The following is a 25,504-nucleotide window of genomic DNA, read 5'->3' as shown; positions in this document are numbered from 1 at the left end:
TGGTGGGACTATCAGCCTGAAAGAAACATCTGTGATGCCAGTGTGAAAGAAGTGCTCTAGTTCACTTTGGCTTTCTCCCCTTGTCTTCTGTTTCCACAGCTATCTCCCTGGCAGCCAGCCAGGCAGAAATTTCTTGGGTCTCTGCCCAAGTCCCATGGATGGCGAGGCGTGCTGTGGTCCGATCATCCCTGTTGTCCCCTCCCAGCTACTATGAAGCAGTACATGATGGGCGTGGGCCAGCTAGCCCTGAGTACCCCTTCCTTGGGGGCTGGTATCACTACATGGGCCAGGAGCCTCCCTCATACAAGCGACGTGGAGGTGTGGTGGACCACCGTGACATCATCATGGCACATCAGGCCCATAAAATTCACAATACACCTCAGGCACAGCGCAAGGAGTGGGAGTGAGTATATTAAGATTCTTTTGAACCGTGTCAGCTGCTGATTCTTTTTCTCAATGGGTATTGCCAGAATCTCCTGTTGCCCCTCTGCCCTTCCCTACCCTAGAAAACCCTTTAATTGTGCTCCTCTCCCATGTTGCATTGTTTCCCAGTATTCTGTTGCTGGACACATGCCTCCCACAACCCTGACTGTTAATTTTGTCTCATTTCATTGCTATTCTTCCTGTCCCTGGCTTTTTCTACTGATTCCTGTCAAGTTGTATCTACAACCTTAGGCAGTTTTCATCATGCTTATTATCAGGGCCTAACCACATGATTTGCTGAGAGTTAAGTATATGGAACACCCAGTGGTGCTGGTTATTTTTAACAGGTACATAGGGACAAAACTTGGATTGGGACCATGGTACAAAGCAGAGGAGCATTTAAATCTTCCACCATGCCTTTTCTCCAGACACAACCAGCCTAAGGGAAGTACTCTTTGTCCTGCTGTGAAACTGCACATTTTTTATTTGGCATGGGAGGAAGCTTAAATGTTTGCTTCTCTCATGCTGTGGCCCCAGTCCAAGCCTGAATTTAAAAGTGTTGGGAGCTCCTGGTGTATTGTGCAGTCGGCTCCTCAGTAGGAGCAGTAGCACGGAAAACAGTCCGTTTTCCTGTTGATTATAAATCCTAATCCTAAAAGCACAAAAAGTCAATGCAGCCTCTGACCAATCAGTGAGTGCTTGATTAATCAGGTAGTCTTGTAAGATATCAAACCTGATTTCCTAATTGTTCAGTGACTTGCTTGAATAGATGGGGCAGGGAGAATATGCAGTTGGACAGCTGGGCTTTTGCAAAGGTCTCCAGTAGTTAAGACGTGAACATAATTTTCAGTCTTAAGTAACACAGCAACAGATTTATTTACTGTCTTTCAGACCAAACTGCAAAAATACATTCAAAATATCAGGCAGTCTTAAGTAGCCAGTCAGTGAAAGGAAGAATTATGGGATGGGAGGGACAGCTCCGCAGGGCTTGTATGACAGTGCTGTTCCACCGTACCTATGGCTGAAGTCCCAAAGTTTAATATTTAAAATTTTGCTGACCTCCCTCCCTAATTACATCTAATTATTATCTCGCACCCCTTCTCCTCCCCTCTAAGCTAGATATAGCCTAGGCAAATTTTAGTTTTAATTCTGGATTTTAAAAGCTATGATAACTTGGATTTTGACTTGTATATTTATATTCTTCTATGTTTTTTAATTCAGAGCCTCTTGTGGCGCAGAGTGGTAAGGCAGCAGACATGCAGTCTGAAAGCTCTGCCCATAAGGCTTGGAGTTCAATCCGAGCAGCCAGCTCAAGGTTGACTCAGCCTTTCATCCTTCCAAGGTCGGTAAAATGAGTACCCAGCTTGCTGGGCGGTAAACGGTAATGACTGGGAAAGGCACTGGCAAACCACCCTGTATTGAGTTTGCCATGAAAATGCTAGAGGGTGTCACCTCAAGGGTCAGACATGACCCGGTGCTTGCACAGGGGATACCTTTACCTTTACGTTTTATGTTTGTAATTATATGTTTGTGTTTTTAGGTTTGCTGGGAGGGCAGTATATAAATCAAATAAATAAACAGAATAAATCAAATAATTAAAAATATGTAATATAATTATACTAGATTATAAGCCCATTTTAGCTATGCATAAAATGGGCGCTAGGCCCCCGTTGGCCAGGGAAGCCTTCCCAGGGTGAAGGCTTCCCAGGGGCTGGGGCGGCGCGGCAAGGCACGGGGAACCAGCGGCATTTTCTCGGCAGCGGGAACAGGCCGGGTGCGCCACAGAGGCGGCCAGGCTGTCCCCGGGGCCGGGAGAAGAGGAGGGAGCACGCATGGAGTGAGGAAGGAGTTGGCGGCGCACCTACCGGGCAGGAGGTCCGGGCGTCGGCAGCGACGGGCGATCGGCGGGCGGCAGCGTGGAAGGGCGTCGGTGCTGGTGGAGGCGCATGCGGGAGCGGCAAGGGGCGCCTAATGGCGGCAGGCACACCAGGCGAGCTCCGGGAGGCAGCGGCAATGTGCGGGGAAGGGCGGTTCTGCTGGAGGAGGAGTGGTCGGCAGCGGCAATGGGCGGTAAGCGGCGGCAGTGACGGGAAGCTCCGGCCGGCAGCGGCAAGGGTCGGTGGCGAAGGGTGGTGTTTGTGGGAGGGTAGTTAGGGGTGGGCGGAAAGGAACGGGGACGGCGCGGTGTCCCAGGTCCTTTTCGGGGAAGTTGGGAGGTAGTGCGGCTGGAAAGGAGCAGGGCCGCCGCGTCTTTGACACGGCGTCCCTGCTCCTTTCCCTGCACCGAAGAGTTGTGTATGGCGGCCAAGGCGGCAATGGGGAGGCATGCTTTGCGCGCCTCCCCATTGCCTCCTTGGTCCAGGATTGACACTCGGAGGGCCTAATCAGGAGCCGCTTTGCGGCTTCTGATTCGCCCCTCCGAGTTTTTATCCCGGACAGAGCCTGCCCTAACTCCTCCCAACTTGCCCTTACTCTTTTATTTATAACTGCGAAGCGGTTTACAGATGTATATACATGTAATTATAAATAAACTGACCTGTAAATACAAGGATGAATGAGTAGCAAATCACTGAAAAGGAGAACGAGAGGAAAGTGTTACAGCAATGACTTATAACAAATAGCTTAGGGTCAAACTACATGTTACATAGGAGATCCATGATCCGGTCTCCTAGCATGGTTTGTAGTGTCAGTCTCAGATCCGGGAAATGCAGGTTGAATCCCTGTGGAAGCTGGCTGGGGGACCGAGGCTTAGCCATACACTTTCAGCCTAACCTAAATAAGAGAGGTTGTGAGGATAAAAATGAAGGGGAGGGAAACAATGTAAGCTGCTTGGAGTCTCCATTAGGGGAAAGGTAGCATACAAATTAAATAGGTAAAGATCCGTGGTGGATCTTGTAGGTAAAGAACCACAGACACTGGAATCATTGCAGCTCTTTATAGGTGCCAGAACATGATACAAGTTGTACCAAGACTGCTCTGAGAACCTCTCCAGAAAAGCCCAACTTGTATACACACCACAAACAAAGGAATCAGCTGTGGCCATGCGCCATTGGCTAGATACCACATGATTGATTTTAAATGATTGAAACCTGCACCGGGGATCCTTGGAGCGTGAGTGTTAGAACCCCGCAGTGACTGATCCTACCTCGGACTATGTATTCAGACACTGTAGGATCATTAGCCTGGCCACATACACAACATCCCTACTCTCTTTAGGGAGTCACTGAAGAGATCGCATAAATACCGAGGTGCTAAGTGTTGACTGGTGAGGCTCGGGACCTGGGGCAGTGCAGGCGAGGCCAGGGCTGCCGCCTTTGGCATTGCTGCATGGGGTGATGAATATGTGGCTAGTTGTACTGGTTGTATGGCAGCCAGAACTGGTGGTATTGAAGGTATGGTCACCTCTTCCGATGCATCTGAGCAACGCGGGGGTGCTTGAGGTGGCTTGTCTGTGTTGATGGGTCCTGAGTCTTGGCAGTGCACCTGGTCCACATGTTGTCATAGCATGCAGTATCTGATGTCTTGACCTGATAAGACACCAGTGCCGTGGATCTTGTGACAGTTGTGGGACCCACATTGGGCCAGCTCTGTAGTTTCTGATATATATGGAGTCATCCAGAATGAAGGAGTGGGGTGAGGTGGCTGTCTCGAGCTGACTCTCATTAATTCATTAATTCATTAATTCATTAATGTTGTCCCGTAATTTCTTGGGATGATGAGACTTACAGTGCAATATAGCAGTGGTCCCCAACCTCCGGGCCGCGGCTCCCTCTCCCCGCCCCCCCCAGTGAGAAACTTCCTAGGCCGCAAGCTAAAGCGGCCAATTAGCTTGCGGCCTGGCAAGCTTCTTTTTGTGGGAGAGGGAAGCAGGGCTGCCGGCGCAAATGCACATGCGCGGCCGCCGGATCGCCCTCACCCCCCACCAGTCTGCAGCCTTAGAAAGGTTGTGGACCACTGCAATATAGCATTGTGATCAGTTGGTTTCCTAAATGCAGAGACCAATAACTTCCCTGTTTCACTGTTTTTAACAGTGGTGTCCAAAAGGAGGCTTCATTTTCACTAAAAGTAAACTTAATAGTATGATGAATACTATTTAGCCAGTCTACAAATTCCTCCATAGATTTCTTCTCATAGATGATAAAACTGTCATCAATAAAGTGACAGTAAAATTGTACATTCTTACAATAAGGGTTAAATTCAGCATTCATTATGGTGGTTTTCTCTAACTCTGCCATGAATAAAATGATCAGATTGGGGGGCAAATGTGCTGCCCATCCTGACACCCCTTATTTGCAAATAAAATTTAATGAATCTAAATACTTTTCCCCACAACAATATATCAGCAGTATCCATGAGGAAGAATGTAGGTAGAAAGTTGTTTGACTGTAACACAAAAATCTTTTCTACAGGAATGAGTCTAGCAGCAGAACCTCCGGGGCAGGGGCAGGGTCTGGGTGTGTGTCAGCTTGCGGCAGTGGCAGGCAGCTGAGAGTGTCGGCTTGGTGATGAACTGCCCAGGGCAGTGCTCAAGGTGGAAGTCGTATCCATGAAGAAAAATGGACCAGTGCAGCATCCACTGAGACAGGATCTGGGCTGTCTGACGGTCCATTGTGAAGAGGCCAAGCTGGGGTTTGTGGTCTGTGTTGATCATAAACCAGTGGCCATTCAGATCTATCGATCTGAGTGTAATTGTGCTCCAGCGAGGACTCAGACCATGAGTAGAAGGCTATCAGGGATTTGCTCCCATCCAGGAGGGGGTGCCTGAGGACAGCACTGATGCTGTGTGAAGAGGCAATACAGGCCAGGACAACCAGCTGAAACATCAGAATAGGGGGAATAATAGGGGGAATAAATCCAAGAGGCAAATCTCTGCTGAGAGGTTAGGGCTTCTGGAGTGCAGTCATTTTAAGACAAGCCTTGCAACCGGGAACCAGAAAGTCTTTGAACTGACACCCTGGCCAATTAGGGAAGACTGCTTTGCTATGAGGCATGGAGAAGAAAGTTAATTTGCAAAACCCAGAAACCTGCACAATTAGTGATGCCGATTTTTCAAATATCAAGGGTTATATCCACTTCTGGATATTGCAGGGGAAAGGTAGGGTCACTCCAGATCAATCATGCATGTTGCAGAGGGAAAATTTAAAGCACCCAAAATCAAAATGAAAATTGAATTCAGTGTAGATGGGAGGGATTTATTTGAGCTAGCAGTGGGTAAAAAGCCCCATGAAGACTACACCCTGTTCCACTTTGATAAGTCTCCAATTCTCTTCTCCCCCTCATTCAAGAAAAGAAAGAAAGAGACTCCTGCTTCACTTGGCTCCCCTCCCCACTCTGAGCTTCCCCAATCAAGTGCAGAACACTTTCTGTTTCAAATATGGGGGGAGGGTAGGATAGAGGAAGAGTTCAAATCAATCTGAATTCAGCAGGATCCACAACGGAAAAAACAAAGTAAGTGCAGAATCAGCTCAGGACACTGTTCAAAGTGATGAGTTGCTTAACAGCTGTGAAAGCAGACTTGTGTACCAGGGTGTCCTTCTTATCCAGCAGCCGATGAAAGGACTTGGTAACTTTGAATGGTAAAAGTTCAACAGTTCCAGGAAGACTTGAAGGTTGTGCTTGGATTGTAGCAAGGGGCCTTCTGGGTGGCCTTGACCTTCATGGGAGTTGGGTGGACACCTGCTGCATCAATCAGGAAACCCAGGACATGGAAGGCATGCTGAGGTGGCACTTTTTCCACTTCACCTTGAGCATAGAATTCTGGAAATGGTCGACTGAAGATGGCGCCGTAACAGCTGGGCTTCTGTCCGGCTCTTAAGCCATGCTGAGGGTCAGGAGCAACCGCATCTGGCAGACCTGAGCAGATACGCAAATCTGCTCGCCGGTTGCCCCAGGAACCAGGAACGGCATCCTGAGGGTCCTACAGATCCGTGGAGAGGGAGGGAGACTAAGCTCTCCGGATCACCGCGGCATGTGCTCAAGGTCATGATGGCGCCCTTGTCGTAAATAACTTTCTAAGCCTGAAATGACCAGCTGACCCTACATTCTTCCCAGATCATCTTTTACCAGACTGACAGGAGCTGAAGTCTACAACAGTAAAGACTGTAAGTTTTCTGGCTTTTCCTTTTCTTTCCCCACAAACTCTCCCCCCCCCTCCTCAACCAATTTACAAGTGAATTCTTTCGTCGAGTGAGAGACTCCCAGCTAATTATACCCACTAACTAAACAAAGAGAGAGCTTAAGAAAAGAGAGACTTTAAAGTTTTGCTGGAGAGAGTTCAGTGGGGGAAGCTGACTTTTTTTTTTTATAATTTTGTTTATTATTATATAAAGCATTTACAGAAAATTTGAGAAGAAAAAGCAACCAGCTGATATGGTTTGCCATCTCTTTTAACATACATATTCAGTTCCCATCACATATTATTCCTAATCTAGAAGTTTTTACCATTTTTCTTAGCCAAGTGATTGTTAATACATATGAGAGTATGATCTGTTATAAGAATACATTCTGTTATTATCTTAAATGATATTAGGTCAGTCCCCTTCAAAGATTGGCCCTGACCCAAGAGTTACTACTGCCGTCTTGTTAATGCCTATGAAGTATGGTTTGTCATCCTCTTTTAGCATACATATTGACATACATATTCAATTCCCATCGCATATTAATCCTGATCTAGGAGTTATTACCATCTTTCTTAGCAAAGTAGTTGTTGATACATATGAGAGTATAATCTATTATAAGGATATATTCTATTATTGTCTTAGATGATATAAAGTCAGTTCCCTTCATATATTGGTCCTATCCTAAAAATTACTGCTGCTGTCTTTCCCACAGGAAGTCAGGAGAATACTCCATTGTTCAACTCATCCTTCAGGTGGTCGCAGAAAATGAAATTGTGTTTTTTTCCATAGTAGAGTGTTTCTGATTGTCCTTCTGTCAGGGCCAGAGAAATCTCTTACTTGATTCTTGCTGCCAGTCGCCTTTGAGTTGGCTCTGAATACTTTATCAATCTGGATCTCTTCCTCTGGTCGCGTAGGAATATCTCCTGATAGCTTCCTGGTTGCTGTCGCTTTTGAATAGACTCTTTTTATTTTGCTGATCCAAATCATTTCCTGCTCTGAATAGACTTCCAGGTTTTCGGTGCTTTCCTTCCTTGAATCTGTTTTCCCAGGTTCTTCGAAGGTACTTTGGGTTTTTACATCTCTGGCTGTCTCCCTCTCCTGTTGATTAACTTCCAAACATTGAGTTTTCGTTTGATTTATTATTGGCAAAGCTGTATCAGCTGTTCTCTCTCCGTCCAAAAGCTCCCCCTTAATCCCACGGATTTCCTTTTCCAGCTTATTGACTGCTTTCAGTATATTTGAGTTCCCTTCGCATAACAAATGGAAAAGCTGTGCCTTAGTTAATTTCTCCATAGTTCCAGGCAGTCACAAATTAGAAACAGAAAGTCTCGTACGGTCTCGCGGGAGCACGGGCGATCCCAAATTATCAGTTTGTCGATCTCCGTATCAAGTCAGTAACCCCCACTGAGCTTTTTTCAACAAAACTTCAAAGTTCTTTCTTTGTTTGGTTAGTGGGTATAATTAGCTGGGAGTCTCTCACTCGGCGAAAGAGGGAATTCACTTGTAAATTGGTTGAGGAAGGAGGGGGGGAAGAGCTTGTAGAGAAAGAAAGGGAAGAGCCAGAAAGCTTTCAATTCTTACTGTTGCAGACTCAGCTTCTGTCAGCGCTTCTGTCAATCTGGTAAAAGATAGTCTGGGAAGAATGTAGGGTCAGCTGGTCGTTTCAAGCTTGTAAAGTTGTTTGCGACAAGGACGCCATCGTGACCTTGAGCACACGCCGCTATTAATCTGGGGAATTCGGTCTCCCTACCTCCCCACGGATCTGTAGGACCCTCAGGATGCCGTTCCCGGTTCCTGGGGCGACCGGCAAGCAGATTTGCGTATCTGCTCAGGTCAACCAGGTGCAGAAGCCCCTGACCCTCGGCATGGCTGAAGAGCTGAACAGAAGTCCAGCTTTTTATGGCGCCATTTTCAGTCGACTCCGGGGGAAGCTGACTTGATACGGAGATCAACAAACTGATAATTCTGGATCGCTCGTGCTCCCGCGAGACCTCACAAGACTTTCTGTTTATAGTTTGTGACTGCCTAGAACTATGGAAAAATTAACTAAGGCACAGCTTTTCCATTTGTTATGCGAAGGGAACTCAAAGATACTGAAAGCAGTCAATAAGGTGGAAAAGGAAATCCGAAAGACTAAGAAAGAGCTTTTAGACAGAATCGACGGTCTGGAAAAAATAGCTGATGAAAACACAATTCAGCCAACAATACTTCAAACGAGAATTCAATGTCTGGAAGTTAATCAACAGGAGGGGGAGAGAGCTAGGGACGTAAAAATCCAAAGCACCTTGGAAGAACTTGGGAAAACAGATTTAAGGAAGGAAAGCACCGAAAACCTGAAAGTCTATTTAGAGCAGGAAGTGATTTGGATCAACAAAATAAAAAGAGTCTATTCAAAGGCGACAGCACGCAGGAAGCTATTAGGAGATATCTCTGTGCGACCAGAGGAAGAGATCCAGATTGATAAAGTATACAGAGCCTACTTAAAGGCGACTGCAAGCAAGAATCAAGCAAGAGACTTCTTTGGCCCTGACAGAAGGACAACTAGAAATACTCTACTATGGAAAAAAACACAATTTCATTTTCTGCGACCACCTGAAGGATGTGATGAACAGTGGAGCATTCTCCTGGTTTCCTGTGGGGAAGACAGCAGCAGTAACTTTTAGGACAGGACCAATATATGAAGGGAACTGACTTTATATCATCTAAGACAATAATAGAATATATTCTTATAATAGATTATACTCTCATATGTATCAACAATTACTCTGCTAAGAAAGATGGTAATAACTTCTAGATCAGGATCAATATGTGATGGGAACTGAATATGCATGCCAATATGTATGCTAAAAGAGGATGGCAAACTATACTTCATATGTATTAACAAGACAGCAGCAGTAACTCTTAGGTCAGGGCCAATTTATGAAGGGGACTGACCTTATATCACTTAAGATAATAATAGAATATATTCTTATAACAGATCATACTCTCATATGTATTAACAATCATTTTGCTAAGAAAGATGGTAAAAACTTCTAGATTAGGATTAATATGTGATGGGAACTGAATATGTATGTTAAAAGAGGATGGCAAACCATATCAGCTGGTCGCTTTTTTCTCTTTACTTTTCTGTAAATGCTTCATATAATAATAAATAATAAAATTATAAAAAAAAAAGAATTCTGGAAATGGCTGAGGACCTTACGAAGATGGTTGGTCAGCTCTGCTTCAGTGCTCCAGGCAAGCAAGATATCACTGAAGTACAGGATGACACCCGGAATGCCATTGAGGAGATCTTCCATTACATTTTGGAAGACCCCAATAGCCACACTTAAGCCAAACTGGAGGCGCTTGACCTTAAAGGCACCATCGTATGTCACTATAGTCTGCACCTTGTCTTATGCATTGTCCACGGGCAACTACTGATAGGCCTGTGGGAGATCCAACTTTGCAAAGAGCTTCCTGCTGACCAGGGATGCCAGGAGGTAGCTGATGTACAAGTACTTCTGGAGCATCTTGTTGGCTGTGCATTTGTAGTCTGCGCAGATCCTGATGTCCCTGTTGGACTTGAGCTGGGTGATAATGGACATTTCCCAGCTGGCGTTGAGGAACGGCTCAAGGATGCCCTGTTTGATGAGCCATTCCAGTTATGCGTCAGTCTTTGGCTTTTATGTGAAGGGGTTGCACCAGGCCTTGAGCCGGATTGATGCTATTGGCAACCACTGTAGGGCAGAACAGTTAGTATCCAAGTGGCTGATCAAAGACAGCTGGGAACTCCTTGCTGGGAAGTCATGAGGGTGGCAGCCTGGATATTGTTGATGCCCATTACAAGGACCCCAGGGATTTCACCCATTCATGGCTGAGGAAGCTGGTTCACTTCCCCACAACCACAACCAGCTGCAGTGGGCCAGAGAAGGACTTACAAGTCCCTGATGCCCCGTACTGGGACCTCGGTGCCCTGGAAGTCCTTTAGAGTGATAGGCATGGGACGCAGTGGTGGCCCCCCATTTGGGCACAGACATTGGAGGGTGTCGCTTGAGATTATGGAGAGTGATGATCTGGTGTCGAGCTCCATCTCACAGGCTACCCTCTCAATGTGAACCTTGATCTTGATATCCACAACATGCAGTTGTGGACGGTGATGGAGGAGGAATGGCAGATGGTAGCTGCAGGCTGGATATAAATCAATCAATATTTATTTCACGGTCATAGACCAATAAAATACAAAAGTAAAATGAGGCATAATAGCAGTAAAACAATTCAAATATATAGACTAAATACAAGATTAAGAAACACACCATAAAAGCTGCCAACCTAAATAGCATAAATAGCTATAAACACTATAAACCTATTAGGATAGCTGTACATTAGTGACCCAATGTTCCCTAATTCTAGAATCTAGCCAAGCAAATCTAGCTATAGCGACAGGTTGCTTTGCCATTTTTATCGAAGGCTGCCCAAGGGGCAAAGATTCCCAGTGGCTCTCTTAGATTGGCACACCCTGGCAATGTGCCCCTTCTCTCTACAGGCCCAGCAGAGGGCATTGTGGAATTTGCATGAGTGGCATGCATGTGAGCCAACATAGCTGGTGCAGCTGCTCGTGTTGTGTGGGGCAAAGGAGCAGGATGGAATGGCCTGGAAACGGTTGACCTCGTCATCCTTGCTGGACTATGTGGTGGAGGAGACAGCCTCATGGTATACAATACCTGCTCAGGTGGTGCAACTGAGGGTTGTGGCCATGAACCTCCTTTGTGTCCTGGGCTCCCATCGCGGCAGACAGGGCTTCCTCCAGCACTGTCTTTAATTTCGGGTCCTTCATGTTAAGGAGGCGGTGCTGAGTGTGCTCATCCTGGAGGCTCCAGATCAGTCAGTCCCTCAGCATCTCTTGGGCAGCTACAAACTCAGCCCCCATATCACCCTCCCAACTGCATATGCTTGTAGGAAGTGGGAAGGCTTGTGATGATGCTGGGCTTCGGTCTCAGGTAATCATTTAGCTTGCTGATGAGTGCGTTGAAGGAGACAGTCTCGAGGCTGTGAGGTGCTGTCAGGTCTCAGACGAGTTCAAATGTAGCCAAAGTGCAGGCACTCAGGAACACGTTGCGCTGGGCAGGTTGTTCTGTGATGTTATGAGCAAGGAAGTGGAACCGCAGCATCTGGATGTAACCCTCCCACTTGGCTGGTTGGTTTAGATCAAAGTGTTCCAGACAGCCTGAAGTGGCCATGTTGCTTTCATGAGACTGAATCTGCTCTCCAGGTAGCGTGTTCAGTCCATTGGATAGAGGTTGGGCACAAAATAGAAGGTGATTTCTGCTGGTGGATGGTTCCTCCGTGGTGGCAGGGTTCCACACCAGTGAATTCAGCGGTTTGTCCCTCCTAGGACGACAGGGCTCCGTCACAGTGGCTTGTTCCTCCTCGGATAGCAGTGCTCTGCATCTGCAGCGATTCCAGTTGAAGGACGCTTAGTAGGGCAGCATGTCTAGGGTCACAATCCCGTCTGTGTCACCAGTGTTAGATCCGTGGTGGATCTTGTGGGTGAAGAACCACAGACGATGGAATCATTGCAGGTCTTTATTGGTGCCAGAACATAATACAACTTGCACCAAGGCCACACTGAGAAACCCCTCAGAAAACCCCAACTTATATACACACACAACAGACAAAAGGATAAGATATGGCCATATGTCATTGGCTGGATCTCGCATGATTGATTAAAATGATTAGATCCCACAGCGGGAATCCTTGTAGTGTGACTGTTAGAACTCATTGGTGACTGATCCTACCTCGAACCATGTGCTCAGTCTTCTGTAGGATCGTTAGCCTGGCCACTTATGCAACAAAGACTATTTCAAAATCTTCAAAATCAGTCTTGGAAAGGGGGGATTTGGATTAAGGGTATAGTGCTGTTGGTATTTTCCCCTTGACTTCTATTTTCCAGATAGATGTCAGCCCCCTCCAAGATACAGTTAATCCCGTGGAGAAGGAGGAAGAAAACTAGGCACCTGTAATGTAGCTGTCTTTTTCCTGTCAAGGGTAATAGTCGTTGTGGGTAGGGAGATTTAAAATGGAAAGATCTGTTGAGAGATCTAACAATAGATTTTCCACATAATAAATCAGATTGATTTATGTAATCCAGGCTTTCTGAACCCTAGGGTTTCCTGATGGCCCTGAAAGGGTTTCAGGAATGAGTTGGAGTTAATAAATTTTTAATATTTTTTTTACATTTGTTAATCATTTCTTGGATGGTATGACCATATATGGTCATGTCAACCTACCTTCCCTCCCAAAATGGCCAGTGATGGGCTTGGAGGGGGCAGGAGGGGGAGGGCCCCTGGGTGGGCATGTATACAGCTATGCTTCCCAACCATATTCTGCATGATCACACCACTTCTGGGGTTCCTTGAAGCCTAAAGAATGTTTCAGGGGTTTCTCAGTGGTAAAAAAAAAGAATGGTAAAAAAGTTTAGGAAGGCTCCCCCAGTTCTATACATGCAACATTTTGTAAATCTTTTGTTTTTACTTTCCTTCTGCTGTGCTAGAACAGCCAGATAGATTGGGAAAATTAGAAGCAATATGGCTTCACACTTCTCTAGTACATATCAGCAATTCAGTGTTCCAAAAAGAAGAGAAGGTTTTTATATCCCACTTTTCTGTACGGGCCTTACAACTGCCTTCCCCTCCTCTCCCCACAACAGGAACTTTGTGAGGTGGGTGGGAGTGTGAGTGCTCTTGAGAGATAAGCCCAAGGTCACCCAGCAGCCTTGATGTGGAGGAATGGGGAATCAAATCCGCTTCTCCACATTAGTCTTTCGCTCTTCTCCAGCACACCCAGGAGGGATTTTTTTGCATGGCCATGCAGAATGGCTCTGGTGTTTATTCTTGAGAGAGCCTAGGTAATTTTCTCAATGGATTTTCTTAAAGGAATCCTTCTAAACCAATGTCTGCTCAGGTACTTTAGTCATACAGTCTGCTGACTAGACTTGAACGGTTCAGTTGGAAGCAGACTTGTTCCTGCCATGTGGCACAGAAATCAATACAGCCAGGAGCTACCATGGCGAGGAGGAACATAGTAATGTCCTTAACACATATTTGCACATGCATCATTTGGGAGTTTGGGTCTGTTCTTACAGTGTATGTGTTGTGTCCAGGGTCGAGTCTGCACTTTGCTTTTTATCCTCTCCCAGCCCGAAAAAACCCTCCCCGCTGCACTGTATTCAATTTCCATTTTGATTTTGGGCGCTTTAAATTTTCCCTCTGCAACATCCATGACTGATCCAGAGTGACCCTACCTTTCCCCCACAATATCCAGGAGTGGATATAAGTAGCTATATTTAAAGACCCAGCTTTTAAAGCCCCCAGTATAAGTGTAGGTGATCTACATTTTGCGGATTAATTTGCTGCCCGTGCCTGCAACGCTGCCTGCAAAACAGTCTTCCCTGATTGTCCAGGGCGTCAGTTCAAAGACTTCCTGGTTCCAGGTTGCAAGGCTTCCCTCCCAAGACTAATTTTTGCCTTTTTAATATGTCTGTGTTCCAGAAGCCCACACTTCTCTCAGCAGAGATTTGTCTCTTGGATTCCCCCCCCTTCTCTGTGAGGCTGCTGTTTCCAATCCCCCCTCCCATTCAGGAAAAGAAAGAAAGAGCCTCCTGCTGCTCTTGGCTCCCCTTCCCACCCTGAGCATCCCCAATCAAGTATACAACACTGTTTCAATTCGGGGGGGGGGGGGAGGAAGGAGGAAGACCTGGGTTCAAATTGATCTGTATTCATCAGGATCAACAATGAAAAAATCAAAGTGCAGAATCATCCCTGGTTCCTGTACAGTGTTGTTCACCCAGCTGACAGAGCAAGCTTGGAAATGAAAACAGGTTTTACAGTCTGCATTACAGAATTCTCCTTTTCATTGCTTGCCTTTCCTAGGAATATGACCCATGTGTCTCATTATATACAACAGTACCATATTAGGAGCACAGGTATCTGTGTTCATTTTTGAGATTAGCCAGCTGTGTATGGATTCTATTAAAATGATATTATAGGGATACTACCAATAAACGTCTGGAACACATAGGGCAGCAGGATATATAGGCCTACCGATTAAATCCAGGATAGTTCAGCTAGCGGTTTTTCAGCAAGAGTAAGATTGCTTGCATGGCCAATGCCTTCTTAAACATTTGTTATTATTTATTATTATTTACTTAATTCACTTGTGTTCTGTCTTTCTCCCCATTGGGGACCCAAGGCAGCTTACATAATTCTCTTCTCCACCATTTCATCCTCACAACAACCCTGTCAGGTAGATTAGTCTAATAAAATCAGAGTCCAGTAGCAAATTTAAGACCAACAAATATTTTTTCAGGGCATGAGCTTTCGAGTGCAAGCACACTTCCTCAGATTATGATTTCCTTACAAGACATGAGGGTGTGAGTGGCCTGAGGTCTCCCAGTGAGCTTCCTTGACATGCGTATGGTTTTGAACCCTGATCACCCAGATACTAGTCGGACACTCTGAATCACCACACCACACTGGTTGGCTGTTTGGTGGCCAGTCATCAGAACAGTGAATAAATTTTGTGGTGAATACTCATCCTATTCTGCAAGCCTGACTAGTTAGAAATAACTAAGGAACACAGAAGGCTTTGCTACACTCCAGAGGCCTTGTTGGACAGGTGAGCTCACTAATAAGGCTGCACTATTGCTCCAGGGTTCAAACTGAGACTCTGTTGGCCCATGATGATTTGAGAGAGAGTTATCTATAGAGGAGTTTCCCCATCTGAGCTGGAAGCCTCAGGTTAATACTGACACTGGCACTCCCCGACACCCCCGCTCTCCCTCATTTTCTTTCCAAGCCATTTCCGTTTTTGCTGTCTCTAAGAAATCCCAGCCTGTTGCCTTGGAAACGCTGATGTCTCTAGCAGAGGACTGTAGTTTTATTAAGGACTCAGTCAGCTTGCCTGGGGGTGGGTAGGCTCAAGAGAGAGGCAGAGGGACACCCCCTTTGCTGAGGCCTGAGCCAAATAATGGACTATCATGGGGGTCCCGGCTGGCAGTGGAGAAAGCCACAGTGAAACGACTGTGCAGCTGTGACGCCATTAGCACTCTGTAGTCCCATAGGGAACTGACTTGCTTAATGTGTGGGTGGGAATACACAGAGAGACCACAGATGGTAATTTAGCAGAGGATGCTGTTGTCTCTGTTTTAACATTGTACCCATTCACTGAGCATTTCAGCAGGGGGATTCCTTGAACACTGTCCCACACAGATCTGAAATGGATAGTATTTTACAGCTTGCAAAAGAATACTGTCTCATGGGGCGTCTGAAATGTTTGGCCGACTCAAGGCCAGATTGAATTGGAGATCTAATTACAAAAGGAATGATGTGGTTAACATGTGACTGTGCAGAAAATTTCCTCCTTTTTGTCTACAGATATTCCAGAGAGGTGTGTGCCTCCTTTCTCTCTGCTGTTGTAAGCAAAGAAAGGGGGACGTTTCTGCTTGCCACGAATGCTTAAGTGGGGGTGCAAATATGGAAAGCTTCCCTTGGGGGGTGGTGTACCTGTACCTAGACTTTGCCTGTGTCTTTCATCATACATGGGGAGATGAGTGTAAAATGCTGTGTCTCATCTACACTGCCAGCAGCTTTTCTACTGACAGCAGATAGGAAAAAATCCCATATTTTGACATTGTGTGTTGAGCACACTGGGGAGAGAAATAATCCCCATTTTATAACAGTGCCAGGAAAGCGTCACTAAACTAGTGAAGAAGAATGGACTGTGTGATACTATGAATGTATTCTGAAGTGTTGTAGCTGTTGTAATTGCTGTAGGTACAACTATAATACAGATCATTTTCTAATTCTCGGCAGAAGAAAAAAGAGTTTGCCTATTTCTATAGACTTCTATAGTAAAGCCCTGCTATATAAGACCAGTGGTCCATCTAGTCCAGCATCCTGTCTCACAAGTAGCCAGTCATTCCTTCCTGAGTTCTTAAAGAGTTCAGATGTGAGATTGTTGATGAACTAACCTGTATAACCTATCATTAAATTAAGCTGCTAAACCATAAGACAGAGGGATTCAGAGGGGAACCAGGAAATTACAAGCTAGTCTGCCTAATTTCCCAAGCAAATTAATAGAAACTGTAATCAGATTCTAAAACTCGAGGGCATCTGGTAAAACGGATGGGCAAGTAGGTTCAGGATAGACAAAAGGAAATACAACTTTACACAGAGTGATTAAAATGAGGAATTGGCTACCAGGGGATGTAGTCATGGCCCAGGCATTGACAGTTTTAAAAGAGGATTAGACAGATAAGTGAAGGATGATCTTGTCAATGGCTACTAGCCATGGAGACTGAGGGGAACCTCCACATTCAGAGATCTCTGAATGCTGGAGTATGGAGGAAACATCAAAGGAAGGTCTTGGCCTCTATGCGCTGTTGTTGGCCATCCAGAGGATCTAGCTGTCCATTATGTGAGACAGGATGCTGGACTAGATGGACCATTGGTCTGATCCAACAGGGCTCTTATTATATTCTTAGAGGGCCAACAACAGGGCATAGAGTTGAATGGAAAATGCATCCTTTCTGAAAGCTTCAGTCTACTTCTGCTAACCTGGAAATACATGCTTAATAGTGATGTTCCCAGTCAGCATCTCAAAGAAACATGCTTGGCCAATTTAGCAGAAGTGATTTATTGGGGAAAAAATGGACTAAGCTCATGATACTCCTTGTTGAGACTAATTTGCAATACTCATACAGATTGATATATTCCCCATCAGCCCCATCTTCATGTCATGTCATGCCACACCACTTTGGAAGGTAACCTCTCCATTTTCCCAGGCTTACAACTGACTCAATTGTTACACCCTGGTGTGACCAACTGCCAGGTCCCGTGGCTCCAAGGCCGTATTATAGAGAGCACTGAAGCTTTCTCTCCTCCCAGCACCCATCTGTCAACAGAAGCCTACACAGAGATCAAAGTGAAACTACAAACAACCACGTACTCCCAAACATCTCCAACCTCACCAAACAGATATTCCATCCCCTCTCCTGCAGAGCACACAGGAACACGAACATGGCAGGATGCTGCTGCCAGCTCAGATCCTGACACATAGAAGTTATAATGCCTTAAATTTGTATAAAAATACTTGGGCTACCCGAAGTTGCTTATTACAGATGGCCATTTAAATATCAAACCAACATTTTTTTTAAATGGCAATTGATGAACTAATCAAAACGTGAAGGCCTTAGGGAACTTTTCAAATGAAATGTGAATCCACATATGAGTTGACATTTCACATTGACATTTATAAATAACTGAATTTAGAATTACCAAAATGCATTAGGAAAAACTTTGGAAACCCACCAGACCCACTTTGGAGAACCCACCAGACTTGAAGTCATCCCATTTTTCCTTTGAGCTGCAATAAGGTAGAGTATATGCATTGCTTTGTTTATCCCACTTAGTGAATAAGGGAGAGTATCCTTAATGCATGTCTTTCCCAACCCTTTATTTTCCATGTGTGTACTTTTTCTTACCAGTTCCCCCAAATAGTTGAGAACTTCTGTTGAGAATTGCTTTTGTTTTGCTGTCCTCATTCCTTCCTTTTCAAATGTAACTTAGTGATTGCCTTTCAAAGTCTATCTGAAGTCTTTGTGTTCTCAGATAATTCCTTATTTGTCATTATCAGTTCTGAAATAGCTAATTCTGAGGTTGTTTATTGAACCTCCTGTAACATGTATATGCTGAACACATTCTTAGTCTTTACATTCTCTGCTGTGTTGTCTCAAGATTTGCAGACCTGAGGGATGGTGGGGCAGACATCCACCCAAGGCTGCCTTGCTCCTGTTTACTTATCAGCTAGGAAGGGAAAGATGGAGGAAGACATGTTTGCCTATGAGGCTTATAGCCACGCAACCTCTAATGGCCTGTTAGATGCCCAGGAATGGATAAGAGCACTAAGGTTAAGGCTTGTGAAAGAAGCAGCTTGACTTTATGTAACCTGCTGGATGAGAATGGGGTGTGTGCGTGTGTGTGCAAAAGACAGAGAGACATAGCAGCTGTGCCTCTATCTGTACGTAGTCTGTACAAGGAGCTTTGAACTTACAGCTATGTGGAGAGAAAGAGTATACATATAATAAATTTTGGCAGTGTATGATTGCCCATTTGGTATGATGTGTTCAGTGCAAAACTGGGTACCTGATGGGAGAAAATGAGTGCAGCTTGCAACCCACGCAGGACGCAGTATGAATACATGTGTTGCTCCTTCCTACTATTTTGCAGTGTGAGTCTCTGAGAAGATAACTGTGCATTGAAGATGACTGTGTATTGAAGTTTTATTTATTTAGTTATTAAATTTATAACCCACCTTCCTCCTTGGACTCAAGGCAGGTTACATGTAAAAATATCCCCATAAAATCCAATCCTAAAAACAGCACAAGTCCAAAAATTACTAAGTTGGCAAGATCCCTCTTACCTCCCGCAGCCAACTAACAAGGGAGTGCTAGATATAATAGTGGGACCTGGGGGGAACCTATTGGTCTTGCTAATCCGGCCTCAACCAAAGACCTGGTGGAAGAGCTCCGTTTTACAGGCCCTGCAGAACTTTGCCAGCTCCATCAGGGCTCTCAGTTATTCTGGGAGCTCATTCCACCAGGTTGGAGCCAGGATCGAAAAGACCATGGCCCAGGTCAAGGCCAGGCGTATCTCGGGGACCAAAGACCACTAACAGATTAGTACCTGCAGAGTGAAGTGCCCTGTGTGGGGCATAAGCATGTCATGTGGATAGTCCTGAAGAATAGTTTATCCACCTCCTCTTTGTATGAAGGCAGTCTGTAAAGATGTATCCAGTCCTCTCCTGCAACTCTTCTGCAACTTTTACCTAGAGCAGGGTGGCCAAACTGTGGGTCTCCAGATGTCCATGGACTACATTTCCCATGAGCCCCTGTCAGTAGCAGTAATCCATAGACATATGGAGAGCCACAGTTTTTGCCATCCCTGACCTAGAGGATACACAAGAATGGAACCAGGGCCACATTACCTAATGCCTCCACTTGCCTCCATCAGTCACTTTGCAGTGGTGATACAGTTCCTGAGGTCAACAGTTTAATTTTTTGGTGGGGACAGCAGACTAAGAAGAAGAAGAGTTGGTTCTTATATGCCACTTTTCTCTTCCCAAGGGAGTCTCAAAGCGGCTTAAAATTGCTTTCCCTTTCCTCTCCCCACAACAGACACCTTGTGAGGTGAGAGGCTGAGAGAGCCCTGATATCACTGCTCTGTCAGAAGAGCGTTATCAGTGCTGTGGCAATCCCAAGGGCACCCAGCTGGCTGCATGTGGGGGAGCTTGCCAGATTAGAAAGCCCCACTCCTAACCACTACACCAAACAGGCTCTAAGAGGCAAAAGGCAAGGAAGAGGTAGATGCTAGGTCAACTAGTAGAGAATCCCACCTGCAATATCACGAAGCACATTCCCCAGTACCACACTGGAAGAAAGCACCAATGTGGCAAAAAAGAGTCATGAGGTCAAATTCTGACAAGATGTGGCCAGCAAGAATGCAGAGCAGAGCTCTCCTTTTAGCCAGCAAAAGTCTTATAAGGAGTACAGCTGAAATTTGGGGCCATCAAACATATAATTTGGAATGGGTCTCTTGGCTGTCCTAGAAACCAGTCGTTTTGGCTACATTTCTGCAGGGACATCCACAGGTTGATGGAAAGATATTTTCTGATGCTCTGTGTTTTCCAGGCACACACAGACTCAGCTCAGGTTGGAAATGTAATATGTGGAGAAAGGAGCCACTGATGGACCACTGCTTCATTTGTTTAGCCAATCCCCTCCTGAAACTGTCTATGCTTGTAGCTGCCAACACTTCCTGTGGGAGTGAATTCCACTTGTTATTTACTCTTTGGGTGAAGAAGTACTTCTTTTGATCTGTGTAAACCTGCTGCTCATTAATTTGAGTTCTTGTATTGAGAGAAAGTGAGAAAAGTTCTTTCTCCACCTTCTCTATCCCATGTATCATTTTATAACCCTCTGTCATGTCACCCCCTCAGTCATCATTTCTCCATGCTGAAGAGCCCTAACCTTATTAACCTTTCTTCATAGGAAAGGTATTCCATCTCCTTAATCATTTTAGTTGCCCTTTTTTGCACCTTTTCCAGTGCTATAATATTGTTTTTGAGGTGTTATGACCAGAACTGCACACAATATTCCAAATGGGGTCATGCCATAGATTTAGCCTGGGGCATTATGATATTGACTGATATGTTTTCAGTCCCCTTCACAATAATTCCCAGCATAGCACATGCCTTTTTCATTGCACTTACACACTGAGTCAACATTTTCAGGAAATTGTCTACCATGACTCCAAGAACCATTCCCCACCCAATAAATATAGTGAAATGCTTACCTTATGAAGACGACATATTTTTTTGGCATTTTGACGACGTCGCCAACATCCAGCGTCCAAGCAGCAAACTGGTAGCTACATCCTCCATTTTAAAGCGCTAGCTGGGGAATCGCATAAAGTGGATTGCCCAGCCTAAAAAGCACGAGCTACAGGAGAGCAATCAGCAGGCCACCAGCAAAAGAAATGTATGGAGGCGAAGAAGTGCTATTTCCACCTCCAATGTCCTGCCCCCACACCCGCCTCCCTCTCCTGGGGATGTGTTTTTTTTTTAAGCAAACTGCCTGGAGCAATGAATAGATGTTAAATTGTGCAAGCAAAGCAAAAATAAAACAAAAAAATCTCCCACGGTTTAAACACAAAGCATGCCTCTCTAAACTCCCCCCCCCCCGAAATCAGGAATGAGATTAATTTTTTTTAAGATTACAGACTCGTGATTCCGTAAGGGGTAGCATTATATAAAGCACTATACATCCATGATTAGGTGTTTCAATGGAGAAGTCTTATTTTTAAAAAAATTAGCTTGCACTGCGGGCCCTTTAAAGCATAGAGAAAGGGGATTGGCTGCCTGGCTTGATTGACAGTGGAAGAGAGTCGCATGTAAAGCGCGTTGCTCTCTTCCGCCATTTCAAGCAGGCATGTGGAGTATAAGGAGGGCGAGAAGGCAGCAGACGAAAGCGAGAGAGCCAGAAAGTGAGGAATAGCTGGAAGCACAATAATTTTTAGCACTATGCCATTTTGCTGGCGTAAAGCTATTTTTTAAATGTGCTGAACTGCAACAAGTTATCTCTCCTGATCAGTTACTTTAAGTTTGGACATTAACATATATTTGCAGTTGGGATTTTTTACTCCAATGTGCATTACTTTGTACTTGCCCACATTCAGCATCATTTGTCACAATGACGCTCACTGACCCTGCCTTGACAAATCCCTCTGGAGCACCTCACAGTCCTCCCTGGTTCTCACCTCCCTAAATTAGTGTTTTGTGTTATCCGTAAACTTAGCCACTTCACTGCTTACTCCTAATGCTAAACTATTAATGAACAAGTTAAAAAGTACCAGAACTAGAACCAAGCCTGCATGCCACTATCTTTTTCCTCTAAATTAACCAGTTTTTAATCCACAATGTTCTCTTATCCCATGACTGCTGAATTTACTTAGGAACCTTTGATGAGGAACTTTATCAAAAGGTTTCTGAAAGTCTAGGTAAACAACATCTACTGGGTCACCCTTGTCTACATATTAATTCTGCTAATCCAAGCAACCCTTGTGCAGTATCCCTCACCCTTTCTGCTGCCTCCTACTGTGGGGTTTCATGCTAAAGACAACTGAGGTAAATCAAAAGCAGGAAATGGGAGCCAATTTTTTGCCTACCAAACCCCAGACAAACAGAGACACAGCTGTGAAACAATCCATACCTTTATTGAATTGGATTGTTCTATCTCAGGATCACAGGTGGAGCTGTCCCTATCATTGCATACCTGTAAGAGGTACAAATACGCTGGTCAAACAAATTTTTGTTAAGCAATTTACAGTAATGCAGGAGTCAGGCTAGTAGAACCAGGGAGCTGACAACAGCATAGCAGAGCAGCTAGATGCATGCTCTTTAAGAAGGTGGTCAGCCTTGAAACAGGCTGTGGAATGTCTACTTCTAAAGAAGTTGGCCCTGATCATAGGTTATTTAGAAGCATAGAATCATAGAGTTGGAAGGGGCCATAAAGGCCATCTAGTCAACCCCCTGCTCAACGCAGGATCAGCCTAAAGCAGTAACTAGAGACTACTCTGAGTAACTAGAAACTACTCTCAGCTGTTCCATTCTTGAACAAGGTGATTGAATGGGTGATGGATGGACAACTTTAGGGATTCCTCCATTAAGCAGATTATTTGGATCTTTTCCAGGCTGGGATCAAAACAGCCTTGACCACCATGGTGGATGGCTTGCAATTCTGTTGATTCTCCTGGACCTCTCCGTGGCTTTCAGTAGCATCAATCATTCTTCTGGACCACTTTTTTGGGTTTGGACTCTTAGATAGTGTTTTGTGGTGGTTCTGGTTCTGCCTGGAGGGTGTGTTTCAGAAGGTGGTTCTGGGGTACTGCCACTCAGCCCCTCAGAGTCCTGGAACACTCTGTTTTGTCCACTAAGATATTCAACAACTATCTGAAATTGCTTGGTGGTGTCAGTGAGTGATTTGGGCAGGGTGATCACCAATATGTGGATGACACTCCACTGTATCTTTCTGTCCCAGCTAATCTCAGGGAAACTGAAACTGTGGAAGCATTTTTGAACTGGATGTGATATGATAAACTAATAATTTCAATTCAACTGAAAAAGAAAATGCAGAAATAAAAAGAACAGTATGATAGAAAGTATAAAAGTACAAAGAACAGACGCATCAAACTCATTACAATTGATTTTGATTCCAGTCTTCCATATCATAAGACATCACTTATTAATTCAAATGCATCTTTTATATTGAAATTATTTTATATATTTTAATGTAAGTATCATTCTTACTCTCTACAACTACAAGACATCAAATTATTTTTATCTTTGTGTTGCAAGAAGTCTGTTAGAGGTTTCCAGTCAGTAATAAAGGGAGTTGTCGACTTTACTCTGAACAATGACATATGTTTAGCCATTTCAGCAAGTTCTCTCATTTTCATCAACCAGTGTTCTAAAGTAGGAATCCTAAAATATATGTGCTTCTGTTGTTATATATAAAGACAAAGTTCCGTGTTTCTTTTCTAGTTTTCAGACTATCAAACCTAGCAAAAATGCCTCTGGTTTCATTTGAAAGTCAATGTTTAAAATCTTTTGTATACATGCATGTATTTGTGCCCAAAATTTCTTTGCTTTAGATCAAGTCAACTACATATGATAAAACGTAGCTGGTAAATGCTCACACTTCCAACATTTATTTGGAACATTCTTATACATTTTAACCAATTTATTTGGTATATCATATACCACCTATACATCATTTTATAAAAATTCCCTTAAAGACTGGAACATAATGTGAGAAGATAAACTGAGGTTTAATCCCAACAAGAGGAAGTGCTACTGGTGAGCAGAAAGTCTGACAGGACTTAAGGCATAACCTGTTTTGGATGGAGTTTTACTCCCCTTGAAGGGACAGATCTGCATTCTGGGAGTACTCTTGCATCCAAGCCTACTGTGGATAAGCAGGCGGCAGCTGTGGCCATGAGTGCCATTTATCAGCCTTGGTTGGTTAGCGAGCTGCAGCCTTTCATGAACAGAAAAGAAATGGCCACTGTGGTACATGCCCTGGTTTCATCTGGATGTTTATTTACTTTATTTATTTCTTATATTTCTATATCTCTCTCCCTTGTGGCTGAAGGTGGTTTACACAAGACATAGGGGTAATGCAGCGCAATTCGTGACATCAGGTAAACAACAATAACAGTGGATTCCATAACTGAAGATAACAAGTACTATAACATTTCCAATGATAACATGAACTTGCTAGCTATGATACCATAGATTGGTCAGTTTGGGATTCAGTTTGTGGGGAGGGGTTTCTGAGGGCCCAGCAGATGTTGTTGGTTCAATCAGCCTCAACCAAATGCCTGGTGGAAGAGCTCCCTTTTGCGGGCCCTGTGGGATTGTGGGAATTCAGGCAGAGCCCTGATCTCTTCAGGGAGCTTATTCCACCATATGGGGGCCAGGACAGAGACAGTTCTGGCCCTGGTTGAGGTTCAACAAGCTTTGTTGGGGCTAGGGATTACCAGTTAGTTGGTCATGGTGGAGCATAGAGCTCTTTGGGGGGGGGTGTAGGCAGTGAGGCCATCTCTTAGGTAAACTAGACCCAGACCACATATGGTCTTACTTGATTACAAAAACCTCAAGTCTGTTCCGGAATTCAACTGGGAACCAGTGCAGTTGTTGGAGAGCAGGCCAGATGTGGGACCTCCTTGGTGTTCCTGTGAGGATCCTGGCTGTGGCATTCTGGAACAGGTCCAGCTTCTGGATAACGGTTAAGGGTAGGCTTGTGTAGAGTAAATTGCAGAAGTCTAGTTTAGAGGCGACCATTACATGGATCACTGTGGTAGTTTGGCTTGGCAAAGATGGTAGAAAGCCAGTTGTGCTACTTTTGTGACCCGTGCCTCCATGGAGAGAAAGGCATTGAGGATCACGCCCAGGTTCCTGGTGGAGTGAGCCATTGATAGCCACACCTCATCCAAGTTGGGCAGATGTGCTTCCTTGCTTGGACCCCTTCTGCCCAGCCATAGGACCTCCATCTTTGAAGGGTAGGACTTCAGATGACTCTGCTTGAGCCAACTTGTCACTGCTTCCAGACATCTGGCTGAGGTTTCAGGGGGAGAATCAGGGCAGCCATTCATTAGGAGGAAGAGTTTGGTGCCATCTGCATATTGATGACAACTTCACACCAGCTGAGCAAGTGGGAGCATAGAGATGTTAAATAGGATATTGCAGCCAGGATGTTGACTGGAGTGGGTCATAGGAAGTGGGTCATATCAGTCCAGTCTTGGTCCTGCTAAAGTAGCTTCCAGTCTGTTTCTGAGCACAATTCAAGGTGACCTTTAAAGCCCTAC

The 25,504-nt window shown here is 44.8% G+C and overlaps 1 protein-coding gene across 13 annotated transcripts in view; it reads left to right on the top strand.

Moving 5' to 3' along the window:
• CACNA1A (calcium voltage-gated channel subunit alpha1 A) overlaps positions 1–25,504 on the top strand; it is a 406,947-nt gene that overhangs the window by 23,187 nt on the left and 358,256 nt on the right. For all 13 annotated transcript variants that reach the window (XM_077327283.1, XM_077327280.1, XM_077327282.1 and 10 more), the window contains exon 2: positions 100–403. In XM_077327283.1, coding sequence (XP_077183398.1) covers positions 159–403 — 245 coding nt within the window. In that variant the 5' untranslated portion in view covers positions 100–158. The remainder of the gene's footprint in view (positions 1–99; positions 404–25,504) is intronic.

This window comes from Paroedura picta, chromosome 3, assembly GCF_049243985.1.
Source record: "Paroedura picta isolate Pp20150507F chromosome 3, Ppicta_v3.0, whole genome shotgun sequence".
NCBI lineage: Eukaryota > Metazoa > Chordata > Lepidosauria > Squamata > Gekkonidae > Paroedura > Paroedura picta.
The sequence above is the reverse complement of the archived record's forward strand: the minus strand, read 5'-3'. Positions and strand labels throughout refer to the sequence as shown.